Source organism: Pieris rapae, chromosome 24 (genome assembly GCF_905147795.1).
Source record: "Pieris rapae chromosome 24, ilPieRapa1.1, whole genome shotgun sequence".
Lineage (NCBI taxonomy): Eukaryota > Metazoa > Arthropoda > Insecta > Lepidoptera > Pieridae > Pieris > Pieris rapae.
In genome coordinates, this window is record NC_059532.1 from 1,469,156 (window position 1) to 1,492,414 (window position 23,259).

The window sequence follows — 23,259 nt, forward strand, 5'->3', positions numbered from 1 at the left end:
TATGGTTTGACAGCTCTTGCAACTTAAGTTGACATTCTAGAGTTTTATAATAAATAGACAATAGTTTCAAACACAATTTAATTAACAAAGAACTCGTTGGATCGCTGATTCTGATTGTGTCTCCATTTGCAGGCCCAATTCCAACAGGACATGCCAGCCCACGGCTCGTCCGTGTAGAACACTTGTCCATTTTGGTACATCTGGAAGTATACACAAGAGTTTTAAGGGTTTTATATAAACTGCAAACTATTTAGATCTGTTCCTCCGATTGTTATTTCATATTCATGAAATAGATACAGAAATTATGTAGGTTAGTTGGTGTGGGTAATATAATGTATTTCTATCGCATTAGTTGTAACTGTTAAGATAGGAAAATTTACTGGAAATAAATAAATGAATATGCAAGTAGATGATTAGCCTTCTGTGACTGTGATGCCGTCGACTCGGTCTAAGAGCGCGGCTACACGGTGGTGCGACGCCGTCATGTCATCGTACGTACAAATTACTATTCCATGCTACACGATGTGTTGCGCGGCGTCACACCGCAAGCGCGCCGGACTTGTGATGTGCCAGACGAGGCGGGGAGGGGTAAAATACAGTAATACCCCGGACTTACGCGATAGGTGGGACTGAGCGCTATCCGCCTAAGTCGAATTCGCGTAAGTCGGGGTACAAATTTGCATATTTGCATAACAAACATACAAAGTATGTTTAATTGGGACTGGAGACTAAATAAAACAATAATTGAATTGACAATAATATCTAGAATGAGATACTAATTATTTCCTAATAATAATTAGTATCTCATTCTAGATAATATGACAAACTATATTAATAGAGTGTATAAACGCAATCCGAAGTTAGTTTGATGTTGAAGGTTTCATAAATTGTAATTACAAAGTCGTTTTCTTCTCCCGTATATCTCCTCGTAGCATCCTAGTAATTTTTTAATTCCATGTTTTGTAACAAAAATGATTTTATTTATTTATTACAATTAAATCGCGTAACTCCGAATTCGCGTAAGTCGAGGTAGTGTAAGTCGGGGTATTACTGTATATTAAAACACAGCAACGCCCGTGTGGCACCCTATAGCTAGAAATAATTGCGGTGCGGCGCCACACTTGCTTGACGTATGGTGAATACGGTATCCCAAATACCGAAACCAGTACTGCTAAACTAAAGGGACTTCAGTATAAGTTTCGGGATCCCTTTTTTTTCTAATTAAGTTGGTGATCAGCACTGTGCCTGTTTCCTTATGATATTCCTTCATTAAAGTACGCTAGTTCCACCCTATGATTGTTGACATCACCACCAGATGCCTTGCACACTTTGTATCAGCAAAGGAGTGGAACTCCTTGCCCCCCATCATATTACCTAGGTAGTTAGGTAGTTTTATTATATAATAGACAATACCAGGTCTTCCAATAGGCCACATCTCACTTGACATCAGGTGGGATTGAAGCCAAAGTTCATTAAAAAAAAACCTAATGAGTGTTGAATCCCAAATGACAATTGACTTACAAATGACAGATCCGAGCTTTTATATGTCACGCCATCATATCCAAATCTCAGAATGAAATTCATAGAGAATATAGAGAAGATACAGCGTATATCAGTCGTGGCTGGTATGAAGTATCGATACGGACCACACCAGTAGGAGACCTTGGGCTCATACTCGACGGATTCAGGGAATTCTTCGCGCGGATTTATTCTGAAAGAAGGAATAAGCGGGTGATTTTTTTTGTGATAAAATCTGTGCAAAAGCTAAAACATTCTAAGTATTAACATTACTTGTAAATGCACTGCGCGTCACTCCAGCTATCATCAGAGTGGCAATAGAGACCTTGGCTCGGGTCCTTCGCCTGGAACTGTTCCGCATGAGGCCCAACGTATGTCGTCTCTGAGTGTCTATGGTAGAAGCCGGAGAATGCAAATGCGCCTACAAGCAATGTTTTAAATCAAATATAATAACAAAACACACACAAACACAAAACACAATAATCAAAGCAAAATAAAAAATGAGAGATAAAATTTTTTTTATGTAATAAATAAAATGTGCTGTGGTTGTAATGGATTAAAAAATACTGAGGAGCAGTCTCTGCATCCCAATAACCAAAACCTACGAAGACAATCCATTTTTGGCGACGGATAGAACGCAATCTTTTCACGCTTTACACTCATATTTGATAATCAATATAAACAAAATAAAGTAAATAAAACCGTACAAATATATTAAAATATACATGTCTATGTTTCAAATAAATCAAATAGCTTTTTATTTAAAAATCTGGTGTAAGTTAAAATCTTAAGATAATGGCACAGTTAAACTGTCATTTTCATGCAAAAGTCTATCCACATACACCGATCCGACCTACCATGGATAGCTTGTATCGACAGCAGATTGCTATTACAATCCGTCAATTGGTTAAGGGCACACTTTTAAATCAAATATGGATTAAGCTGTTTATCTCAAATGGTCAAAAATGGATTGAAATTCAGTGGGAATGGTTTTGGAACTAAAATACCTCTAAAAGTATAGCAGTGAGGCTTTCTTTCACTCGACAATATCATTTGAACATCTTCTTGGTTGTGTGCGGACGCCACGTAGTACGATGTTCCCAGACATTTGAACTCTGTAATAAAGGTCCTTAAATATAAAGAATAAGTCTTAAGACTTGAGAAGGAAGTTGTTATGGAAATAAATACTCTTTTTACACATCTGTAAAAATGTGTAAAAATATCTTGAGCAGTATTGGCCAATAACTAAAGTGAACACGAGTGTTCACTTTATTCCCACTTAAAGTTTTCGGTGTTTATGTATTGCTATCGCATTCGTAAGAGCAGTGTTGGCCTAGTGGCTTCAGCGTGCGACTCTCATACCTGAGGTCGTAAGTTCGATCCCCGGCTGTGCACCACTGGACTTTCTATGTGCGCATTTATCATTTGCTCGAACGGTGATCGAAAATGATCATGAAACAGATTCAGAAATCTGAGGCCAAGACCTAAAGAGGTTGTAGTGTCATTTTCAGGACAAGGGTCTTATCCTAAGTCTTATAATATCACTTATTCCACGTCATTAAATTTGAACCTGTAGGCATCCCTACTCATCGGCAAAGAAGACAGAGGGTGTTGGCCGAGAGAAAAAGCCGGCGTAAAAAACTCTCGGTACTCTTTAAAAAAAAACATCAAACAATTTTACAATATTTAAAACAAATATAGCAAATTAATTAGAATATATCCATATCCGTATTCCGATCCGAAATAACATATCCATAACATCTCTATACTACCCCGTCGACTTTCCGCGCGAACAGTTGTATGGGAAAGAAAGGGATGGGAATACAGCTAAGAGGCCGTATGTCAAACCAAATAGAGAGATGGAGAGTGTTCAGAGGAGTTGTTCGGATTAATACCTGCAGCTGAGTTTCATCATCGGACGTCGAGGCAGAATACGAAATTCCACCCGTATCACCTCGACGTCCGCCGTTCCACAACTGCGCGTTTTTCCAGGCAGTTTTTGCCGCGCACCATCACTCTGTGGAACCAGCTGCCAACTGAAGTATTTCCGAACCAATTCGACTTAGGGTCCTTCAAGAAAAGAGCGTACCAATTCTTAAAAGGCCGGCAACGCACTCGCGAGCCCTCTGGCATTGAGGGTGTCCATGGGCGGCGGTATCACTTAACATCAGGTGAGCCTCCTGCCCGTTTGCCCCCTGTTCTATAAAAAAAAAAAAAAAATAGTGGTGGTCTGTTCTGTTCTTAAAACCTACCTGGACTCGTGTACAATCCAAATGGTATCTTAGCTTGCGTTGATTTAATTTTAGCCTCTGACGTATCCATCTTCTTGTTCAATTTCAGCAGTACCATAGACATGAGGGCCATGTCAGTGGCGAAGAGGAGCCTCTTCAGATCCTTAATGTGATTGTCGACAAAGGTAATCAACTTCTTCTCAGCCGTTTCCAAGATTTCCCTTCGCTCTGTCTGAAAGTTACAGTTTTAAAAATTTAATGCGGAATTATTAACTACACAAAGACTGCCTGAAAGTCTAATATAAAAAAAGTTTTCATTTACAAATAAAAATTTTGTTTTATTAAAGTGAAACTTTTATTACATCGTCTCAAACTTTTTGGTCTGTGTAGCGCAGGTATCGTGATGGTCGGCCGCGGAGTAGGGATAAAGTGAAATGCGCTCATAGCAGCTAAGGCCGATAATATGGCGACGGACATAGTTCGCAGCAGCTGACCGTGTAGTGTATAGACTTATTCATTTGAGCCAGTGCTCCACGCTATTTTAATATGTGTATATAATCTAAATAATTGTTATGTATTATGTATGTCGTACTCTCAAAGACACAGAATTCAATAAAAATATTAGTTGGAGACTTAGTCTACTTTTATTAGTCCCATTATCATTCCAATTTTCCAAGTTTAAAATTAAGATTGATAAAGCGATTTTATACCCTTAATGGAATATTGTTCCAAAAATTTTTAGCTAAATGTCTGTAATGTGAAAAAAAGTTTCACTTTAACCGTGGTTTCATAAAAACCACACAACATTTTTTAACTTTACAAAGGGTGCCTACATCTGAAAGTCGGTTTAACGTAAAAAAAAGTTTTCATTTACAAATAACATTTTTGTTTTATTATTTACTGTATTTTATTTTTGTTATCAATCATGTAAGAAGACAATCTTAATATATATAAATGTCCTGTCACGATGTTTGTCCGCGACGGACTCCTAAAGTACTTAACCGATTTTAAATTAAATTGGCACACCGTGAGCAGTTCGGTCCAACTTAAGAGATAGGATAGCTTAGATCTTTAATTATAGTCGCAATTTTATTTTATTGCAAATTTTTTGTCGATAATTAATTGACAGTCATAATTATCTATTAACTCCAAAAGATTCTAACAGATGTCAATACTTTTTAGATGACACTGCTATAGTAAACCGACAAACGTGTCATATAAGCTACAATTAAATATCATGATCACCACGTGTTATTGAGGCTAAAGTTCAAATTAAATTTATTTTGTGAAACGAAGGAGAAACTAAGTTAGCGGGGGCAGCTAGTATATTATATTAATTAATTGCTAATTATCTGTTATTGAAATGTAGATTTTTATAAATGTCCAATTAGTGATTTTTCTTTTCCAACTTAATTCTACTAAACGCCATGTAAATATATAATGATCGACTAATCGTATATAATAAGTAATATTTATTCAAAAAAATACCTTCAGTACGATAATGAACGATTTTAAAACAAATGGTGACTTTGACCAGTATAATACGCGAAATGGAACGAATTTGAGTGCCATTTTTATTATAATTTAATAACCATAAAAGTGTCAATGTCAAATTCAAAACCTTTTTATGGTTTATTTTATTTATTTATTAATAAATTTTTTAATATAATCAATTCGTAATTTTAAAGACGCCGTCAAAAAAATTACCAATGAGTATTTTATTTATTATTTATTTAATAACACTTCGTTGCATTACATAAAAGGTAAAAAAAATATATTAAACATAATTTAAGGAAAAGCAACTGGCGGCCTTATCGCTTTACAGCGATTTCTTCCAGACAACCACTGTGAGTATATTACATAAGGTAGGCAAGAAGTGCAAAAATACATATTACAAATACAATAAGAAGGAAAAAGCATACATAAACAAAAAGAAATAAAAATAAACTAAACTAAACTAATATAGGAATAATAGATAAAAGATATAGGAGTATTGTAAGCAGCAAAAGATAAGTTGATCATAATAATAGTGAGGCGGACACGACCGCGTGAACTTACTGGATTGTGCGGCTCCTTAATCCTTGCGTTCATGTAACTGGTATATTTCAGAAGATTGTCGAACTTCTCTTCTGCGTAGCTGTGCCTCGGATCAATCTCCTTCGCGCTCGGCATGTTGTAGGGTTTCTGGAATAATTAATAATATTCAGCCATTAAAAAAGGGATACTCTTCTTTAATAAAATCCCAGAGGATCTGTCTCTGCCTTTTAATAAATTTAAGGAATGTATTAAAGAAAAGCTGTGTAAAAAGGCTTACTATAATATTAGTGATTATCTAGTTGATAAAAGGGACTAGTGCTGTGCACGCTACCTTTAATTAATTTGCTATATTTGTTTTAAATATTGTAGTATTGTTTGATGATTTGCGTTTTTTATGTTTTTAACGGCGGCTTTTTCTCCAAATGGTGTCTCTGGGATGCCAACAGGCTCGAATTTAATGACGTGGAATATGTGATACCATGATGATCTTATGTTCTAAAATAAATGTATTCTTTTTTTTTCGTTCACTCCGCTGTCAAGAGACTTTGAAACGAGAAATGTTCCATGGTCACCAAAGGGTTAGTGAGTGTAACATGCTGGGAGACTGAAACCTCTCAATGGGGTTTTGTAGGAACTACTCGAGGTGGTTTAAGTGGGTTAGCTCACCCAGTCTCTGAATACTGTTCAGGTATTACGTAAGCAATATACGAGTGAGGGCAGTATTTGATTTTCTTATTTAGTGATAACGTCAATGGGAATTATTTACTTTTTTAAACATCACCCATATTTACATAGCTATAATCTTATAGCTTATATACACATCAAACAAAACACTAAGACAAAACATAAAACCTAAACAGCGTAGATAAATAATATGTATGTAATAGAAAACAAGAAAATTCATTAATATACCTACATAAAAAAGAATTAAACAAAACTGACATTTTACATTTGAAATATCATTCATAGTATTTAAAATTACTAAAACAAAATTTATTTTCAAATAAAGTAATTCTGCTAACTCTCCCACCTCACCAATGGCTGGATTTTATCTGCACCAGCTGTGTTTTTTATGGTATACCATAAAAAACATTAAAACATATTTATATGTATTTATATACCTATATCTTATAACTAACAACATAGCAAGCAACTCTTTTAAACTCGGTTAGTGTACAAATAAATAGTTTCGCTAACGAATGGAATGTGCGGGACATCCAAGTACCCGTAGTCTTTCTGTCGCAATAAAGTAGTTAAATCAGAAAGTTAACTGAATCTCTAGATAGTTAATTAAAGGTCGATATTCAATTAAGTCTATATTATAGTTTTATGGAAGACCTGGGAACCCTGATACAAGATTTTTTTTACTGGTTAAAATGAATTGTAATTTGAATTAATAAATAAATTTGTCACGCATTTCTGGAGTATAAAATCTAAATAGATAACTAGATTTTGTGAAGAACTAGATCTTATAATGGTATACTTACTGTCTCCACTGTTGGAAATGATAGTCTTGCAAGCTGGAAAAAAAGTATTTCTTTATTAATTAACATATTAAGTGCTATTTTCTCGGATCCGAGTGGAGCGTCCGTTTATTTTTTTTAAACCATTACCAGTTCTAGATCTCGGATCCGAGTATTTGGTATCCAATCCGCTGTATGCTGATTTTGGTATGGTAAGGTAATCATTTTACGATTTGCTTTGATTATCAGTATAAATGTCATTTATGTCGTAGACAGAATACAATATTTATTTATTGCACTATCGTATAGAAACGTGACAATTTACCTTATCTTATCTTATATCTTAAAACGAGCTTGCTCATAAAGAAAAGATTATATATATATATATATATATAATCTTTAATTGGAATCTCGGGATCGGCTCCAACGATTTTCATGAAATTTAGTATACGGGGGGTTTCGGGGGCGATAAATCGATCTAGCTAGGAATAAATGATAGAAAATAACAAAAAGGTGGTGTTTGAGTAGTCCCAATTTAAGCTGAAAAATGTATCTTCCTGACATCTATCGGCGAATAATAATACTATTTTTTTTAAATTGCTTTAACGACACAACAACTGTAAAGCTATTCCAGCATATATAATCTATATTGTTCATATTTCATTATTTGATTAGTATGTAATTCGTGCTTATATATAATTTCCAAAAACACAATTTATAAAAAAAAAAATACCGAGCAAAGCTCGGCCATCCAGGTACTATTACATTAAATACGCCGCGCCAGCTGTCTACTCTCCATCCGTTTTACGAATTTTCGATCAGGGTCCTGAGTCGTGACGCGAGTCTAAAATTTTTTATGCCGCTAGAAGATTTCACTTCAACATTTCTTTAAATATTAAATTTATTGAGCTAAAAATAAAACTTACCAACTGGAATGATGATACTTCTCCATTATCACCTTTGGATAATCGTGCCCAAACTAAAATCTAAAAATTTAAATTATAATAAAAATTTAAAATAAAAATAATCTTTAAATTAAGTAAATAAATAAAAGTTTATTCATATAACATGAATAAACTTTTATTTATTAAAGAAAAACTATAAAATAATATGCAACTAATAGACAGTGTATTTACACAATAAAAATCAAATTATTTTAACTCGCAAATTAAAAAATAATAAAAAGAAAATTTAAACTAATTTTAAAAGTTTGGTCCCTGTAGCATTCTATTGTAATCTTATTTACTACAATTTAGTATCCAATTGAAAATTTTTATTCATATTCATATTAATTTATTCATATATGTAACACAATGTACACTTATGAACTTCAAAAAACAAATATACATTGAATGCTTCTAATTTTACATCAAGTTCTCAAATCAAGGGCGTAGCACGGAAGAGAAGAAACAGCATGGCAGTGAGTGGCACAAAGAGAGGGATTAAGACGAGCCTTTGCTAATAAACAGCAGATAGATATTTAAAAAAAATTGAATTAAAAACTGTTGAAAAAGTATCTAAAATAAAAGGTAAATAAATAAATCAGTGGCGCTACAGCCTACGCTACCTCTTTAGGTCTTGGCCTCAGATTTCTGAATCTGTTTCATGATCATTTTTAAATCTTATAGGCAAGTAGGTGATCAGCCTCCAATGCCTGACACACGTCGTCGACTTTTTGGGTCTAAGACATGTCGGTTTCCTCACCATGTTTTCCTTCACCGTTCGAGCAAATGTCAAATGCGCACATAGAAAGAAAGACAATTGGTGCACAGCTAGGGATCGAACCTACGACCTCAGATATGAGAGTCGCACGCTGAAGCCACTAGGCCAACACTGCTCTTGAAATAAAAGGTATTATTATATAAAATTTAAACATACCAGAAATGTGCGGAACAATTTCATTTGTAACTTTGTGCGCGCTAAAGCGATGTGTTACTAATTGCTTGTAATAGTTTACGATAAAGTTAACTACATTTAACTAACTTGTTAATTTGACTATAAAAGTTCAATATTTAACTAAAACTCTCAACTTTATATATGTATTTTTACCAATTATCGAATTTGCGTGTTATGTCCAAGAGAATGTAAGTGCGTAGTTACTCCTATTTCACCATGCCTACTCATGTAGTCACGTAGAATAATAATAATAATCTATATTTATTTTCTCAGAAATACTTCACAAAACTTCATACATGATAAGTTATTTTATTTATTTATTGTATAAATAATCTTAAATATTAGAAGTTTGTATGGTGGAAACATAATCTGGACACAGTTTTTCTGTCCACCAGGACGTCGAAAATATTTAGTTAATTATAATTAACGTAATAAAGTGACATAATATACAACAAAACACCTTTACCCTCAAAAATTGCACAAACAACGCACTAAAACAATCGAAACACCGCCGCTTCATACATAGCCGATGCAAGAAACACAAAGAAGAAGTTACAATTATTTATTAATATGTATGTACTTAAAGGGCACACAGATGCACCAGAATTAGATTAAAATGAAAATTTGTTTAAATGTATATAAAATATATTATGTAAAATGTATCTGAATAAAGGCTATTATTATTATTATTATTATGTACTTAAATAATTGTCATTCTTCTTTGTATTGTAGAACATGGTGTAATGGTTGCAACTTCAAATAAAACATAAAATTTTATATTCTAATTAAAACTAGTTCACAAATGTCTCAAATATATGTACCTCCAACTGTGATTTTGTACCCTTTGGAGTAGAGACTCTTGGGCCATGGGCCAAGTGCACAGCTAATTAAAAATGTAAGTTGACGCTGGGTAGATAGTACCGGTGACCCCAGAGCTGGAAAGCACCAGCGTACCAATTCTTAAAAGGCCGGCAACGCACTCTCGAGCCCTCTGGCATTGAGAGTGTCCATGGGCGGCGTTTTCCGTTACACGCCATATTTTTCTTGTCACTATTTATTCGAAGACATTCGAAGCAATTAATAATAAAAATATGTAATAACGATAACAATGATAATAATAGTTCTATTACAATTAATGAAATTCTGTAATAATCTTAGTAGTAATAAGGTAAAATGATTTTTTTTGTATTCATGTCTATGGTAATAAAAGCCTTTTTTTAAACTTTAACTATATTAACTTTATTGAACCAATTTATGTAAAGTTGTATATATAATAGATAATTTTTCGACTAAGGTCATAAGGAAGTTTCACTTCTTACATATGTACACACATTTAACACACACACACATTATTTTTTAATTTAAGCACATATTGTTAAAGCCTGCTTTCCTTTAAAGAAAAACATAAATATCAATTTTTTTAGAAAATCGATGGATAATGTCTGAAATTAACTAATCTCTTTTGTTCATATCCTGGTTTTAGACCTTTTAAAGCCTTTTTAGACAGCGTAAATGACTTTCTTCCATCTTCAGAATTGCTCATCAAAATCAAAAGCATACCTGTAAAAAAATGTTATTAGACAGATACAAAGACTTGGTCCTTCAAGAAAAGAGCGTACCAATTCTTAAATGGCCGACAACGCACTCGCGAGCCCTCTGGCATTGGGAGTGTCCATGGGCGGCGGTATCACTTAACATCAGGTGAGCCTCCTGCCCGTTTGCCCCATGTTCTATAAAAAAAAGTACAGTACAGTGCCTGACACACGCCGATGACATTGTGGGTCTAAAGCCCAAACCCAATAACCTATCTCAATCCATTTTTGACCATCTGAGATAGACAACTGAATCCATATTTGATAAAAGTGCCATCATGCCAACAAATGTCTGTCCATACAAGCTATCCATGGTAGGTCCTATCGGTGTATGTGGATAGACCATTGTATGAAAATGACAGTTCAATGTGCCAATATCCTATCTTAAGATTTTAACTCACAACAGTTTTGAAAATAAATAAAAAGCTATTTGATATGTTTTAAACATGTGTATTTATTATTTATTTACTTTATTTGGTTTATATTGATTATTAAATATGAGTGTAAAGAGCGGAAGGATAACATTATATCCGTATATAGGGTTTGACTGAGACTGAGACGCGGTAAACAACACAGTCCGTATAAAAAGTTACTAAAAATTATAATAAAAGTGAATTTAGTGATAACAAAATCGTACAAATGACTATAAACTAGTGATTAAGTCTATATAGTGAAGGCAAGACTCTAAGTTAACGAATAATACAGAAAAATCCACAAAAATCTGAAGTGTAAAGAAACAACAATTTCGAAGCTCTTCAAGTCTACTCTCGCTAATCCAAGAACTTAAACTGTACCAGTGCTAACTTATGAAAGTGCCGAAGACCCGGAGTGCAAATAAATAGTGGATGGTGAAAATTATCTCGTTTTTTGAGAAACATAACCTCACACCTGAATGAATCTGCAACTTCCCTTGTCATAGAATAAAGAATTGTAGTACAGCGCCATCTATTTGAAAAGAAACGCACTACCTTCGACTAGACTTGTTCGCTACAGAGCGTACAACAGATCAAATAATACTACCCAGTCCTACTAGAGGGCGCCACGAGTATCAAAACAAAAATAGTCACCATGGAGGAAATTATGAAAGCTTTAGAAAATATCCAAAAAGAACTGAACGCACAAAAAATTGAAATTCAGAAAAATGGTGAAAGGGTGACAGAACAAATAACACATAACATAACCAACAAACTAGAAGAAAAATTTACAATTCTGGAAGGAAAACACCAGATCTTGAATGAAAAAGTTGAACAACAAGAAAAAAGAATTCAATTTATGGAAAAACAAGCAAGACAAAGAAATATAATTTTCTTCGGTATTGAAGAGGACGAGACGTCGTACCATAGCTTGGAGAACAATATATTGCACTTTATAAATGAAAAACTGTCCTTAAAACTGAATTGCCGAGATATTCAGGAAACAAAGAGACTGGGAAAGAAAGGTGATAAACCCCGGCCAATAAAGGTGACTTTTTCTACCCTTGGTTTAAAGGTCAGTATTCTCAAGCAAAAAAGATTATTGAAAGATACCCAATACTATTTGAACGAAGACTACCCTAAATACATATTGGAAAAAAGGAAAGAATTACAAGAAGAAGCGAATAAAGAGCGTGAGAAAGGAAATAAAGTCACAATAAAATACGATAAACTCATTGTACTAAAATCAAACAACAAAAGATCACTGGCGAATTCACCAGAGTCAGATCCCAAGTCTCAAGGACTAGTTGGTAACAACACGAGAGCCACCAAGAAAAACAAAATAAACCAATCCAACCCATCTTTACCTCGATCAAACAGTGTCTCAGAAGGAATTCTAAAACCAAGCATACTAAGCTACCTAGCGAAAAATAACGCCAATAAACAAATCAACGACAAAACAGCCAGTAGCTTACACTCATAGCAATTAACAATCCCCTCCCTCAAAGATACAACATCTAATAAATTTCAACTAAACGACGAAAACCATCTTCCAACCCGGCTGGTCACCGTGGAAGATCAAGACCAAAACCCTCTAAAGAAAAAACTTCAACATTCTTCAACGAAAGAAACTAAATCCCTAGAAATACTTAACTCAACTAAAAAGAAGAAAGACCAGCTCTACATATTATCTTACAACGTCAGAACTTTATCTACCTACGAACGCCTAATTGAACTTAGCGAAGCAATCACTAGAGTCAAATACGACATAATTGGATTGTGTGAAATAAGAAGGGCGGGTACCCGGATAGAAGAATACAATAATTTCGTACTATGTCACACAGGACACACACCTGGCAAATATGGAGTCGGTTTCATAATAAATAAAACACGTAAGAACTGGATTGAAAGCTTCTTGGGCATAAACGAGAGAGTAGCATTATTAAACTTAAACATACAAGGAATGTCCATGTCGATTATACAAATATACGCACCGACTGAAACTGCGAGTGAAGAAGAGATTAACACCTTCTACTCGAATATTAATAGAGCCCTAGACCAAGCTCATAAAAAGTATATAATAATGGGCGACTTTAACGCGAAAATAGGACAACCGCGAAAAGAAGAACACCTAATAATGAAACCAAACGGGTATGGGGAAAGAAACCAGAGAGGTCAGAGGCTAATTGATTTTGCCCTTGAACACAACCTTGCCATCTTAAATACTTTCTTTCACAAAAAACCAAACCAAAGATGGACCTGGCGATCACCAAATGGTAAATACAAAAATGAAATAGATTACATTTTGTCAAATCAACCAAATATCCTTCAAAACATAGAAGTTTTAAATCTGAACTACCCGTCAGACCACAGGGCAATCAGAGCAACAATGTCTCTCACAAAGCAAAAGAAAAAACGCACAACGTACAGAAGTAACCGACTTTCATCACTGAAAACTGAAGAAGAAATGAGATCTTACAAACAAAACATAGCATCTCAGTTACAGGATATAAATAAATGCCAAGAAAATACACCAGTACAGTATTTCTATGACACATTAATTAAGGCTATAACCCAGAGTTTACAGGACGCTCGAACATCCAACGAAGTACCAAAAAGTAAACATAAAGTTCTAAAAGAGCGTACTCTAGCACTTATCAAGAGAAGACAAGAGTTACAACATGCTAAGATAAAAACTCGAGCCTCAAGAAACGAACTATCAGCTCTATACAAACTAATAAGTAAATACATCAAACATGATTACAAAAACTACAGATCGAAAACTATAAAAAACCACTTGGAAAAAGCAGGAAGCTCAAAAAAGGCCCTTAAAGAATTAAGAACAAATAAATATTGGATAGAAGGCTTAAACAGCAAAGACAAAATTGTAAATAATCGCAAAGAAATTATAGATGTAGCAACCCACTTCTATAAAACCCTATATAAAGCCCAAGGAAACGAGCAAACTAGCTATAGAAATGCAAATGACACTTACTCTACAAATAAGAGCGGAAACATAACACCAATAACTGAAAGAGAAGTCACGCAAGAAATAAAAAGGCTAAAGCTCGACAAAAGCCCTGGACCAGACGGCATTACAAATGAAGCCATAAAGGTTGCCTGGCCGCTACTGACTCCCCCACTAACATATTTATTTAACCTTGTATTAAAAACTGCCGAAATACCGTCGCAGTGGACGGAGTCGGAAATTATCTTAATTTACAAAAAAGGGGACTCAAAAGATATCACAAACTACAGGCCTATTAGCTTAGTCTCATGTATTTATAAACTGTTTTCCTGTATAATTAACAAAAGAATAAGTGTCACAATAGAAGCACAGCAACCAGTCGAACAAGCAGGCTTCCGCAAGCGCTTTTCAACAATAGATCATATACATACTCTCGAACAAATAATAGAAAAATATCAAGAGAAGCAAAGAACACTCTACATCGCATATGTCGATTATAAAAAAGCTTTCGATACTGTGTCACATTCAAGTATCTGGACCGCTCTGCAAGCTCAAAAAGTTGAACAAGAATATATAGATATAATCAGAAACATCTACAAAGGTAGTACAGCAAAAATAAAGCTGGAATCCACTGGCCCTACGTTTTCCATCGAAAGAGGCGTAAAGCAAGGCGACCCCCTGTCTCCAAAACTATTTATATCTATCTTAGAGTCAATAATAAGAAGATTCAACTGGGAAAAGACAGGACTAAACATCAATGGCAAGTATTTATCCCACCTACGCTTCGCAGATGACTTGGTTCTGATGTCAGAATCAAGCACACAATTACAAAGCATGATTGACTCACTGAACACAGCCAGTAAACAAGTAGGACTAGAAATGAATCTCTCGAAAACCATGGTCATGACAAATAGTATACAGAAAAGAATATCAGTGGAAAACGAAACTCTGAATTATACAGAAAATTACATCTACCTCGGAAAACAAATGGGCTTCAGCAGAAAACAAAACGAACTAGAAGCAGAAAGAAGAGTGCAAAACACTTGGAACAAGTACTGGTCCTTAAAAGAGATATTCAAAAGCAACATGCCAATAAATGTTAAAACAAAAGTCATGACGTCATGCCTCCTACCTTGTCTAACATACGCTTGTCAAACTTGGAAATATACATCTAAATTAAAAAGCAAAATCACTACCTGCCAACGAGGAATAGAGCGAAGTATGCTGAATATTAAAAAGATGCAAAAAATACGTCACACAAAAATTAGAGAAACCACAAAAGCGACTGATGCTCTAACCTACGCTAAGAAATTGAAATGGAAGTGGGCTGGGCACGTAGCGAGGTTAAAGGACGAGAGATGGACTAACAGGGTAACAACGTGGAAAGGTCCAATCGGCAAACGTCCCAAAGGCAGACCGCTCACAAGATGGGCAGACGAGCTGATAAAAACAGCTGGTACCTGCTGGCCGCAAATAGCTCAAGATAGAGACTCATGGAGTTCTTTAGAGGAGGCCTTCACCTTCACTTGAGGAGGGGTTCATGCAAAACAAACCTAGTTATACATTTAAACTATTTTCTAAATTAATTGGAAACAAGTGTAATTAATGTCTTTACTATTATTTCTTTCTTTCTTAAAACTACACATGTAACCTGAAAAAATTGCATGAAATAAAAGGTTTATTATTATTATATATAGGGTTTGATTATTGGGATGCAGATAGGAGTTTAATAGACTGTCACGGTCTGATCTCAGATTGTTTTCAATCTGTGATTGTGGATTAATTATTGGGTTCGGGTGTAAGGCAAGTTGGTTTCCTTTCCTTCGTTTAAGTAGTTGTTTTAAATTCTAAGTAATATTTGTTGTTTTTAAATGTTAAATTTCAGTTTAGTTTTATTCTTTTGTTTCTTTTAATGTATCTTTATCTATAAATGCACTTGCTTGTTTTCTGTTTTTTATACATAAATTGTTTATCTATGTAATCAGTTTTGGCTTTCTGTATTGTCTTAGTGTTTTGTATTATAATATGTATAAGTATAAGCTGTTACATTTCTTATAATTAAATAAATAAATAAAATGATAACCAAAGAGGAAATTGACGATTTGAAATTAAATTATGAATTTCTTACCGCATAAGAAACAATATAGCAGCCGTTTCATTGTATTTAATTACTTTTGTGTTAGCGTGAAATTTAATTAAAAATCTCCATCAGAAAAAGCAAATAATAATCGTATGTATTTCAAGTAAAATTTTACGCGATGAATAAATTGTTATTGCCGCATTCCGCCCGACATGCCTACGGCTAGATATGGCTGCGAGCATTTAGGCATACAAATATTATGTCTTTTTGCAATTCCCAGTTAAAATTACATTGAAACAACTTTAGGTTTATAAAATCGAAAACAATATTGATTTTTTCTCGTCCATGGCGCAGGCTAGGTCTTTCGACCATACCACCTAGTCTTAGAACAACAATATTGAGACCGATTGAGAGAGAGAGTGAGAAAGAGAGATCGAGAAAAACAAACAAACAAACATGCTATTGGTTGATGTATTCATGTAGTAAATAGTACTTTAGATGGAAATTCAGTCGCATAACGACATCTGCAGTGAACGCAGATTTTTTTATAGAACAGGGGGCAAACGGGTAGGAGGCTCACCTGATGTTAAGTGATACCGCCGCCCATGGACACTCTCGATACCATAGGCTTGCCTTTTAAGAGTTGGTACACTATTCAATCAATTAAAATATCTTTATTCATATAGGTAAACAAGTACACTTATGAACGTCAAAAAACTTAAATTAATTGTAAATTTACATTTACTACCAGTTCGCAAGTCGTAGAGCGGGCAAGAAGAACTGGCAAGAAACTTTCCGCCACTCTTTTCAATCGCCAAGTTTTTAATACTCATTGTTTGTACTGGAGCAAATCAATCCCAATGATTAGGATCATTTAAGTATTCGTCACATTTATAAAAAGCTTTATTGATTAACGAGGGCTTTGAAAATAAATTCAAATTGATAATTTCAATTCAAAATTAATAATTCTGTAATGTCGCTTGGGAGTTTGTTGTAAAAACGAATACAATTTCCATATAAGGAGTGGTTTATCTCTGGAGCCTGGTTGGTTTCAAATTACATTACATAATCACTCAAATTAGTTATATTTCGCGTATTATACTGGTGAAAGTCACCATACTTTAAAAATCGTTGAATTTTTTTTGTAGATACAACAAGGCTTCAAGAATATATTGACCGGATACTGTCATAATATTTAGTTCCTTAAACTTAATAAAACACCCTCAGAGGAATTGGTTTGAAATAACAGACATCCAGGTGATATGGAGAAGCGAAGAGAAACTTGGAGAAGCGGGAAGACTCTGATTTTAAGTAGTAGTTTAAAATTCTTTGTGTTATTTGTTGCTTTTAAATGTCAAATTTCAATTTTTTAATTTTATTCTTTTGTTTTTTTAAATGTATCTTTAACTATTAAAGCACTTGCTTGTTTTCTGTTTTTTTATACATAAATTGTTTTGGCTTTCTGTATTGTCTTCGTATTTTGTATTATAAAATGTAGTACCTGGATGGCCGAGCTTTGCTCGGTATTATTATTTTTTTATAAATTGTGTTTTTGGAAATTATATATAAGTACGAATTACATACTAATAAAATGATGAAATATGAACAATATAGATTATATATGCTGGAATAGCTTTAGTGTTGTTGTGTCGTTAAAGCAAAAATGGTATTATTATTCACCGATAGATCTCAGGAAGATCCTGAGATCTATCGGTGAATAACATTTTTCAGTCTGAATTGGGACTTCTCAAAAACCACCTTTTTGTTATTTTCTATCATTTAATCCTAGCTAGATCGATTTATCGCTCCCGAAACCCCCCGTATACTAAATTTCATCAAAATCGTTGGAGCCGATCCCGAGATTCCAATTATATATATATATACAAGAATTGCTCGTTTAAAGATATAAGATAAGCTGTTAGATTACTTATAATTAAGTAAATAAATGAACCCTGGCAATAAATAAATCGTCAACATAGCGAGACATTCTATAGGAGTCAAGTTAAACCTAGTATAGCTCGTTGCCCGGGGCGAATCGCTTTTGAAATTGTATCCCGCCCCGGGTATAGCTGTGCGAGTACGATGTTAATAATTATAGCGAGTCGCCCGGGGCGCGGCCTCAGGCACTCTACTCCATCAGCGAGGTTACCATTGAAATTCAATACATCATTTATTAGTTATTATTATGTATTGGATTGTTTATTTAAGTACTACTTAGTATGTAAGTTCATTGTTTTGTTTAGATTAGACCTTTGTTAAGTTAACATTATATAGGAAAGAGTGTACATCCCTAACACAGGTTATAGAACTTAAAAGGGATGAACTAAAATGTATATTGACTTAATAAAGGAATGTAACTTAATAAACGAAATTTTTGTTTTTTTTTGTTTTATTAGTATGTATATTATATTACGTAGTCTTGAAATATCTTCAATAGGCCGTTTAAATTTATTGAGCTCTATGCTTTGTGGTGGGACCGTTGAAGTTACGTATCAAATCAAATCAAATCGATTATTGGCTAGAATAGTCTTACAATTAGTTACATAAATTACAAAAATCCGCTTCATATAAATAGGCATGCAAATGTCATCTTATTTATTTATTTATTACGTAAGAACTATAGGGGGGGGGATCTTTGAAATTGTCATTTGGTGATTACGTCAACAGTAATTATTTACTTTTACACATACTACCCACACATTAATCTTGTCAGCAAAAGAAAAGCTCTCAAAAATATATAATATGCTCTAAAAATCTGAGGCCCATACCTCAAAGGTACAACTGGTTTTCGTTATATTTTTCTTTTTCTTATTGAACTTGGGTAGTAAGCCTGCAGTAGAATGCATGTTTGACGAATGTACATGGAATTTTTAACACTTTTATCATTGTGAATATATTTGAAGTTGAAACTGCTAAAATTTAAAACTTTCGTAAGAGGAAACAAGTTTTAAAAATGCCTGCATGTGACCCAGAAATTATCATCATTATTGATATAATGAATTCTCGAATTTTCGTTTATTTTACAGAATAACATTCCTTAGTACCAGGTGTTACATGGAGCAGCAAATTAGCAACGATTACCGAGCAGTTAGCTAATGCTTTGAAGACCTGGAAGATTTCTGTTAATAAATATCTAATTCGTAAAACATCGTCGATCGTGTTTGATTGATTTATTATTATTAATTTAAAGGATATTATATAAATGATAGACCCGCCAAACCCGCAGCATTATATTTTAGACAATAAAATATACTATACTAAGGGCCTGTTTCACAATGTCCGGATAAGTTCCAAATAAGCAATTTATTACTTATTGGTAGGATAAATAGTATTTTTGCGTTACACAACTGTCAGATAGCGCTATACGTCATGAAAGAATCTTATTTGGAACTTTTATCTTTCGAATAATTTGTGTTGCATAGCTAATTGGCACTTTATCCATACATTGTGAAACAGGCCCTAAAACTTTTAATAATTAATTCGATTCCAGATTTGACAATTTCAGTGTTGCAACGTTATGAAAAGTACTAAATCGTGACGTTGCGAAATTGTATTCTTGGCTGAGCAGCGATTACTAATTAATAAATAATTATTACGAATAATTATGTTTTTTTTTTTTATAGAACCGGAGGCAAACGGGCAGGAGGCTCACCTGATGTTAAGTGATACCGCCGCCCATGGACACTCTCAATGCCAGAGGGCTCGCGAGTGCGTTGCCGACCTTTTAAGAATTATGTATTTATTTAAATAAAAATCAATAATTTAGTCTTTAATTGGTACACCAATATTACATAAACATAAATAGCGATTGCTTATCAATATTTGTGTACATCACTATTCTTTTATATGTGGTTATTTTACAAAATGACAGAAGCTACTGTCAAATGTGGAATCGAAATATAAGTCCGGTATAGTTTAACATATTTAAAAATGTACTCTAGTAGATGCTTCCAAAAGATAAAAGGTAACATATAGAGGAAAATGGGCATGAATCTTCGTACTTTATTAAAATAGTTTAAAATAGTTTTTACAGTTTTATTATATAATATATGTAAATCTAGCGGTTTTGGTGGCGCACGCCAGATTAGCTCGCAGATGATAGATTTTTTTCTACTTAATATTTTGCACAATTCACACAATGAAAGGTGCTCCTTTTAGTAATAAATTTTAATTATTACATTTTAAGGTTAGTTAATATATTAGCACTATTTGAAAAAAAAAAATTGTATAAACATATATTCACACAATATCTTTATAAATTGTGGCCTATTTGTTATTCTGATGTATAAGCTATATTATTGTAAAGTTTCATTCGATTCAGTAGTTTTGACGTGATAGTGTAACAAACATACATCCATACTTACAAACTTTCGGGTGAGCTGTTGGTGTATGAAGTATGGCGCACCTTTTGCTGTTAAAATTTAAAACAGCGCGTCAGCAGTTAGTCAATGTTCAAGTAAAATCTGAACATGTATATTGTTTATATTAGTCTGTATTTTCAATAAACTTAAATTTTAAACATTTTTTACTCATTAATTTAAATTTTATTTCTATGAATTGACAAAAGAGCAGTGTTGGCTTAGTGGCTTCAGCGTGCGACTGTCATACCTGAGGTCGTAGGTTTGATCCCCGGCTGTGCAGAAATGGATTTCTATGTGCACATTTAACATTTGCTCGAACGGTGAAGGAAAACATCGTGATGAAACCGACATGTCTTAGACCCAAAAAGTCGACGGCGTGTGTCAGGCACTGGAGGCTGATCACCTACTTACCTATTAGATTTAAAAATGATCATGAGACAGATTCAGAAATTTGAGGCCAAGACGTAAAGAGGTTGTAGCGCCACTGATTTATTTATGAATTTACAAAATAGCGTAAAAAAACAAAAATAATAATACTTAATATTTGTTTCTCTGGAGACGTCTTGAATAACCTTGCACGTGCGTCATGCGTGTATCAATACAATATTAAATTTGATTTATCATTCAATACTTTTTAGAAAGTTAATTATTAACAATTATTTCCAGAACAGAAATATACAGTATTTACAATATTTTTTTCACGAACTCGGTATTCTGACAGTACCGAGTTTGTATATCGTTGAAGCAGTTATGACTGTAAAGATCCATCCACGATTATTTCAAACATTTAAAGAAACTTCCTTGCATATACCGAGGGATCCAACACGGCTGCGGGTGCCTGCATGTTGCACAACGCTATATTCTAAAAATTGTTACGCCATGGCTGTTAGAATATTTAATCACCTTCCTAGAAGCTATAGATCGCTGCCATGTAATGTTTTCAAGGGGAAGGTGATTAGGTTTTTAATGGCAAGGTGCTTTTATAGCGTGGGCGAGTACCTAGATCATAAGTTTTTTAGATAAGAATTATTAATTAAATATTGGTGTCTAACTAACTCTACGCTGTCATTTTTCTAAATGTAAGATTTAATAACTAGTCTTGTTATTCATAATTATTATTCATAATTATTACTTGTATACGGCATCCCTTACATAATTTATAAGTGTGTCATAATGAATAAAACTAATGAATAATCAAAGGTAGAAAATGAACAGAAGTACATACATGTCTGAAAGGATAATAAATGTATTTATGTAAGAAAAATAAAAATAATCTCAACATAATAATAATAATAATGATTAAACGTTGATAAATGCAAACTAAAAACAATTTAAAAAAATATTTTCCTTTCCGGTAATTTCTTAATTTTTTAGTTCTTAAACTAATTGTGATATCGTGAATAAATAAATATCTCATCTCATACTCCAAAACGGCTCGACCGATTCTAATGAAATTTATTATCCATATTTAGTAGGTCTAAGAAGCGGCTGCTATCTATCTTTCGAACACCAAAGTGATAGGGGGTGTCTAGCTGAATAATTTATTTCTATTTTTTAGACATTTTTTTTGTTTTTATGATACGGCATACAAAAATACATACAACCCTTAATTCACCCCTCTACAATTAACCCCTATTTTTATTTGATAATTAAAAGCTTATGACATGAACTCTGAGGTTCATATAGAGAAAAGTTCACACTACCTAAAAAGTTTTCATTCCGAAAAACCAAACAGTCTCTGGCGTAGCATAGATATATATTATATGTTGGTATGTACTAAAACGTAGGCGTAAAGAAGCCACGGAGGTAGCTAGTATATATATATATATATATATTCCCAGAAGATAGATAAATATATGTATTTGATTTGAGAACTGGTAGTAAATGTAAAATTGCAGCATTTAATGTTTTTTTTTTTGTCGTTCATAAGTGTACATTATTTTACCTATATTAATAAATACGAGCAAAATTGGGAGCGTTGCAGAGAAACCCCGATCAAGCAATCAAGAGGAGTGGAATTGGATAGGTCATACAGTTCGAAGGGATCCCAATCATGTTCCCAAGTAGGCGCTTCCGAAGCAAACCTGGCGCCATACAGCAGACGAGGCAAAGAGACCTGGAAGAACTTGGAGCGAAGTGAAATACGAGGCCCAAGACCGAACGAGGAGACTCACTGTGGACGCCCTCTGCCCCACCAAGGGGTTATAAAAGGGCCTGGGACTAGTGCTGGGCAGGCTGCCTCTAATTAATTTGATATATTTTAGCCCAGTCATATTAGGGCTTTCACCTCGGAATGAAAGATAATAAGCTGCAAATTGGTATGAACCTTTGTTTTGTCATTCTAAATGTTGTCTCAAAAGTCACAATCGTTATCGTGTCCGCGTCTCAAGATATTCAAGGTCAAAGGTCACAAAAATCGTTTTTTCGCGAATATCTGGCTTCCTATCGGTTAAATGAGATTTGCATTTATTATAAAAGTTGTAGGCTATAAAATTCCCTACAACTTTTGTTTAAACTTTTTTTTCATACGACCAACCGTTTTGAAGGTAGAGCGCGAAGTGCACATCGTACAGTCATATACGGCCTAATGCAAGGTCAACCGTGAGTTATGGTTATCAGTACGTTATAAAGTCAATTATTTACTTGGAAATTTCAATTATTAAACAATGCCTATTATTTATGTACTAACTATTAATTATT

At 33.9% G+C, this 23,259-nt stretch overlaps 1 protein-coding gene and 1 pseudogene across 1 annotated transcript; one reads left to right on the top strand and one right to left on the bottom strand.

Moving 5' to 3' along the window:
* Positions 1 to 61: 61 nt before the first annotated feature.
* On the bottom strand, positions 62 to 9,211 carry LOC111002130. Its single transcript, XM_045633673.1, has 9 exons — positions 9,128 to 9,211; positions 8,176 to 8,235; positions 7,274 to 7,306; positions 5,808 to 5,933; positions 3,771 to 3,981; positions 2,526 to 2,633; positions 1,792 to 1,939; positions 1,522 to 1,711; positions 62 to 200 (listed from the first exon to the last, which is right to left on the bottom strand). Exons 1-9 carry the CDS (start codon positions 9,149 to 9,151, stop codon positions 78 to 80), a joined length of 1,023 nt encoding a protein of 340 aa, XP_045489629.1. The 5' UTR covers positions 9,152 to 9,211; the 3' UTR covers positions 62 to 77.
* A 2,084-nt stretch (positions 9,212 to 11,295) lies between these two features.
* Positions 11,296 to 15,812, top strand: LOC123690345 (annotated as a pseudogene).
* Positions 15,813 to 23,259: the final 7,447 nt, after the last annotated feature.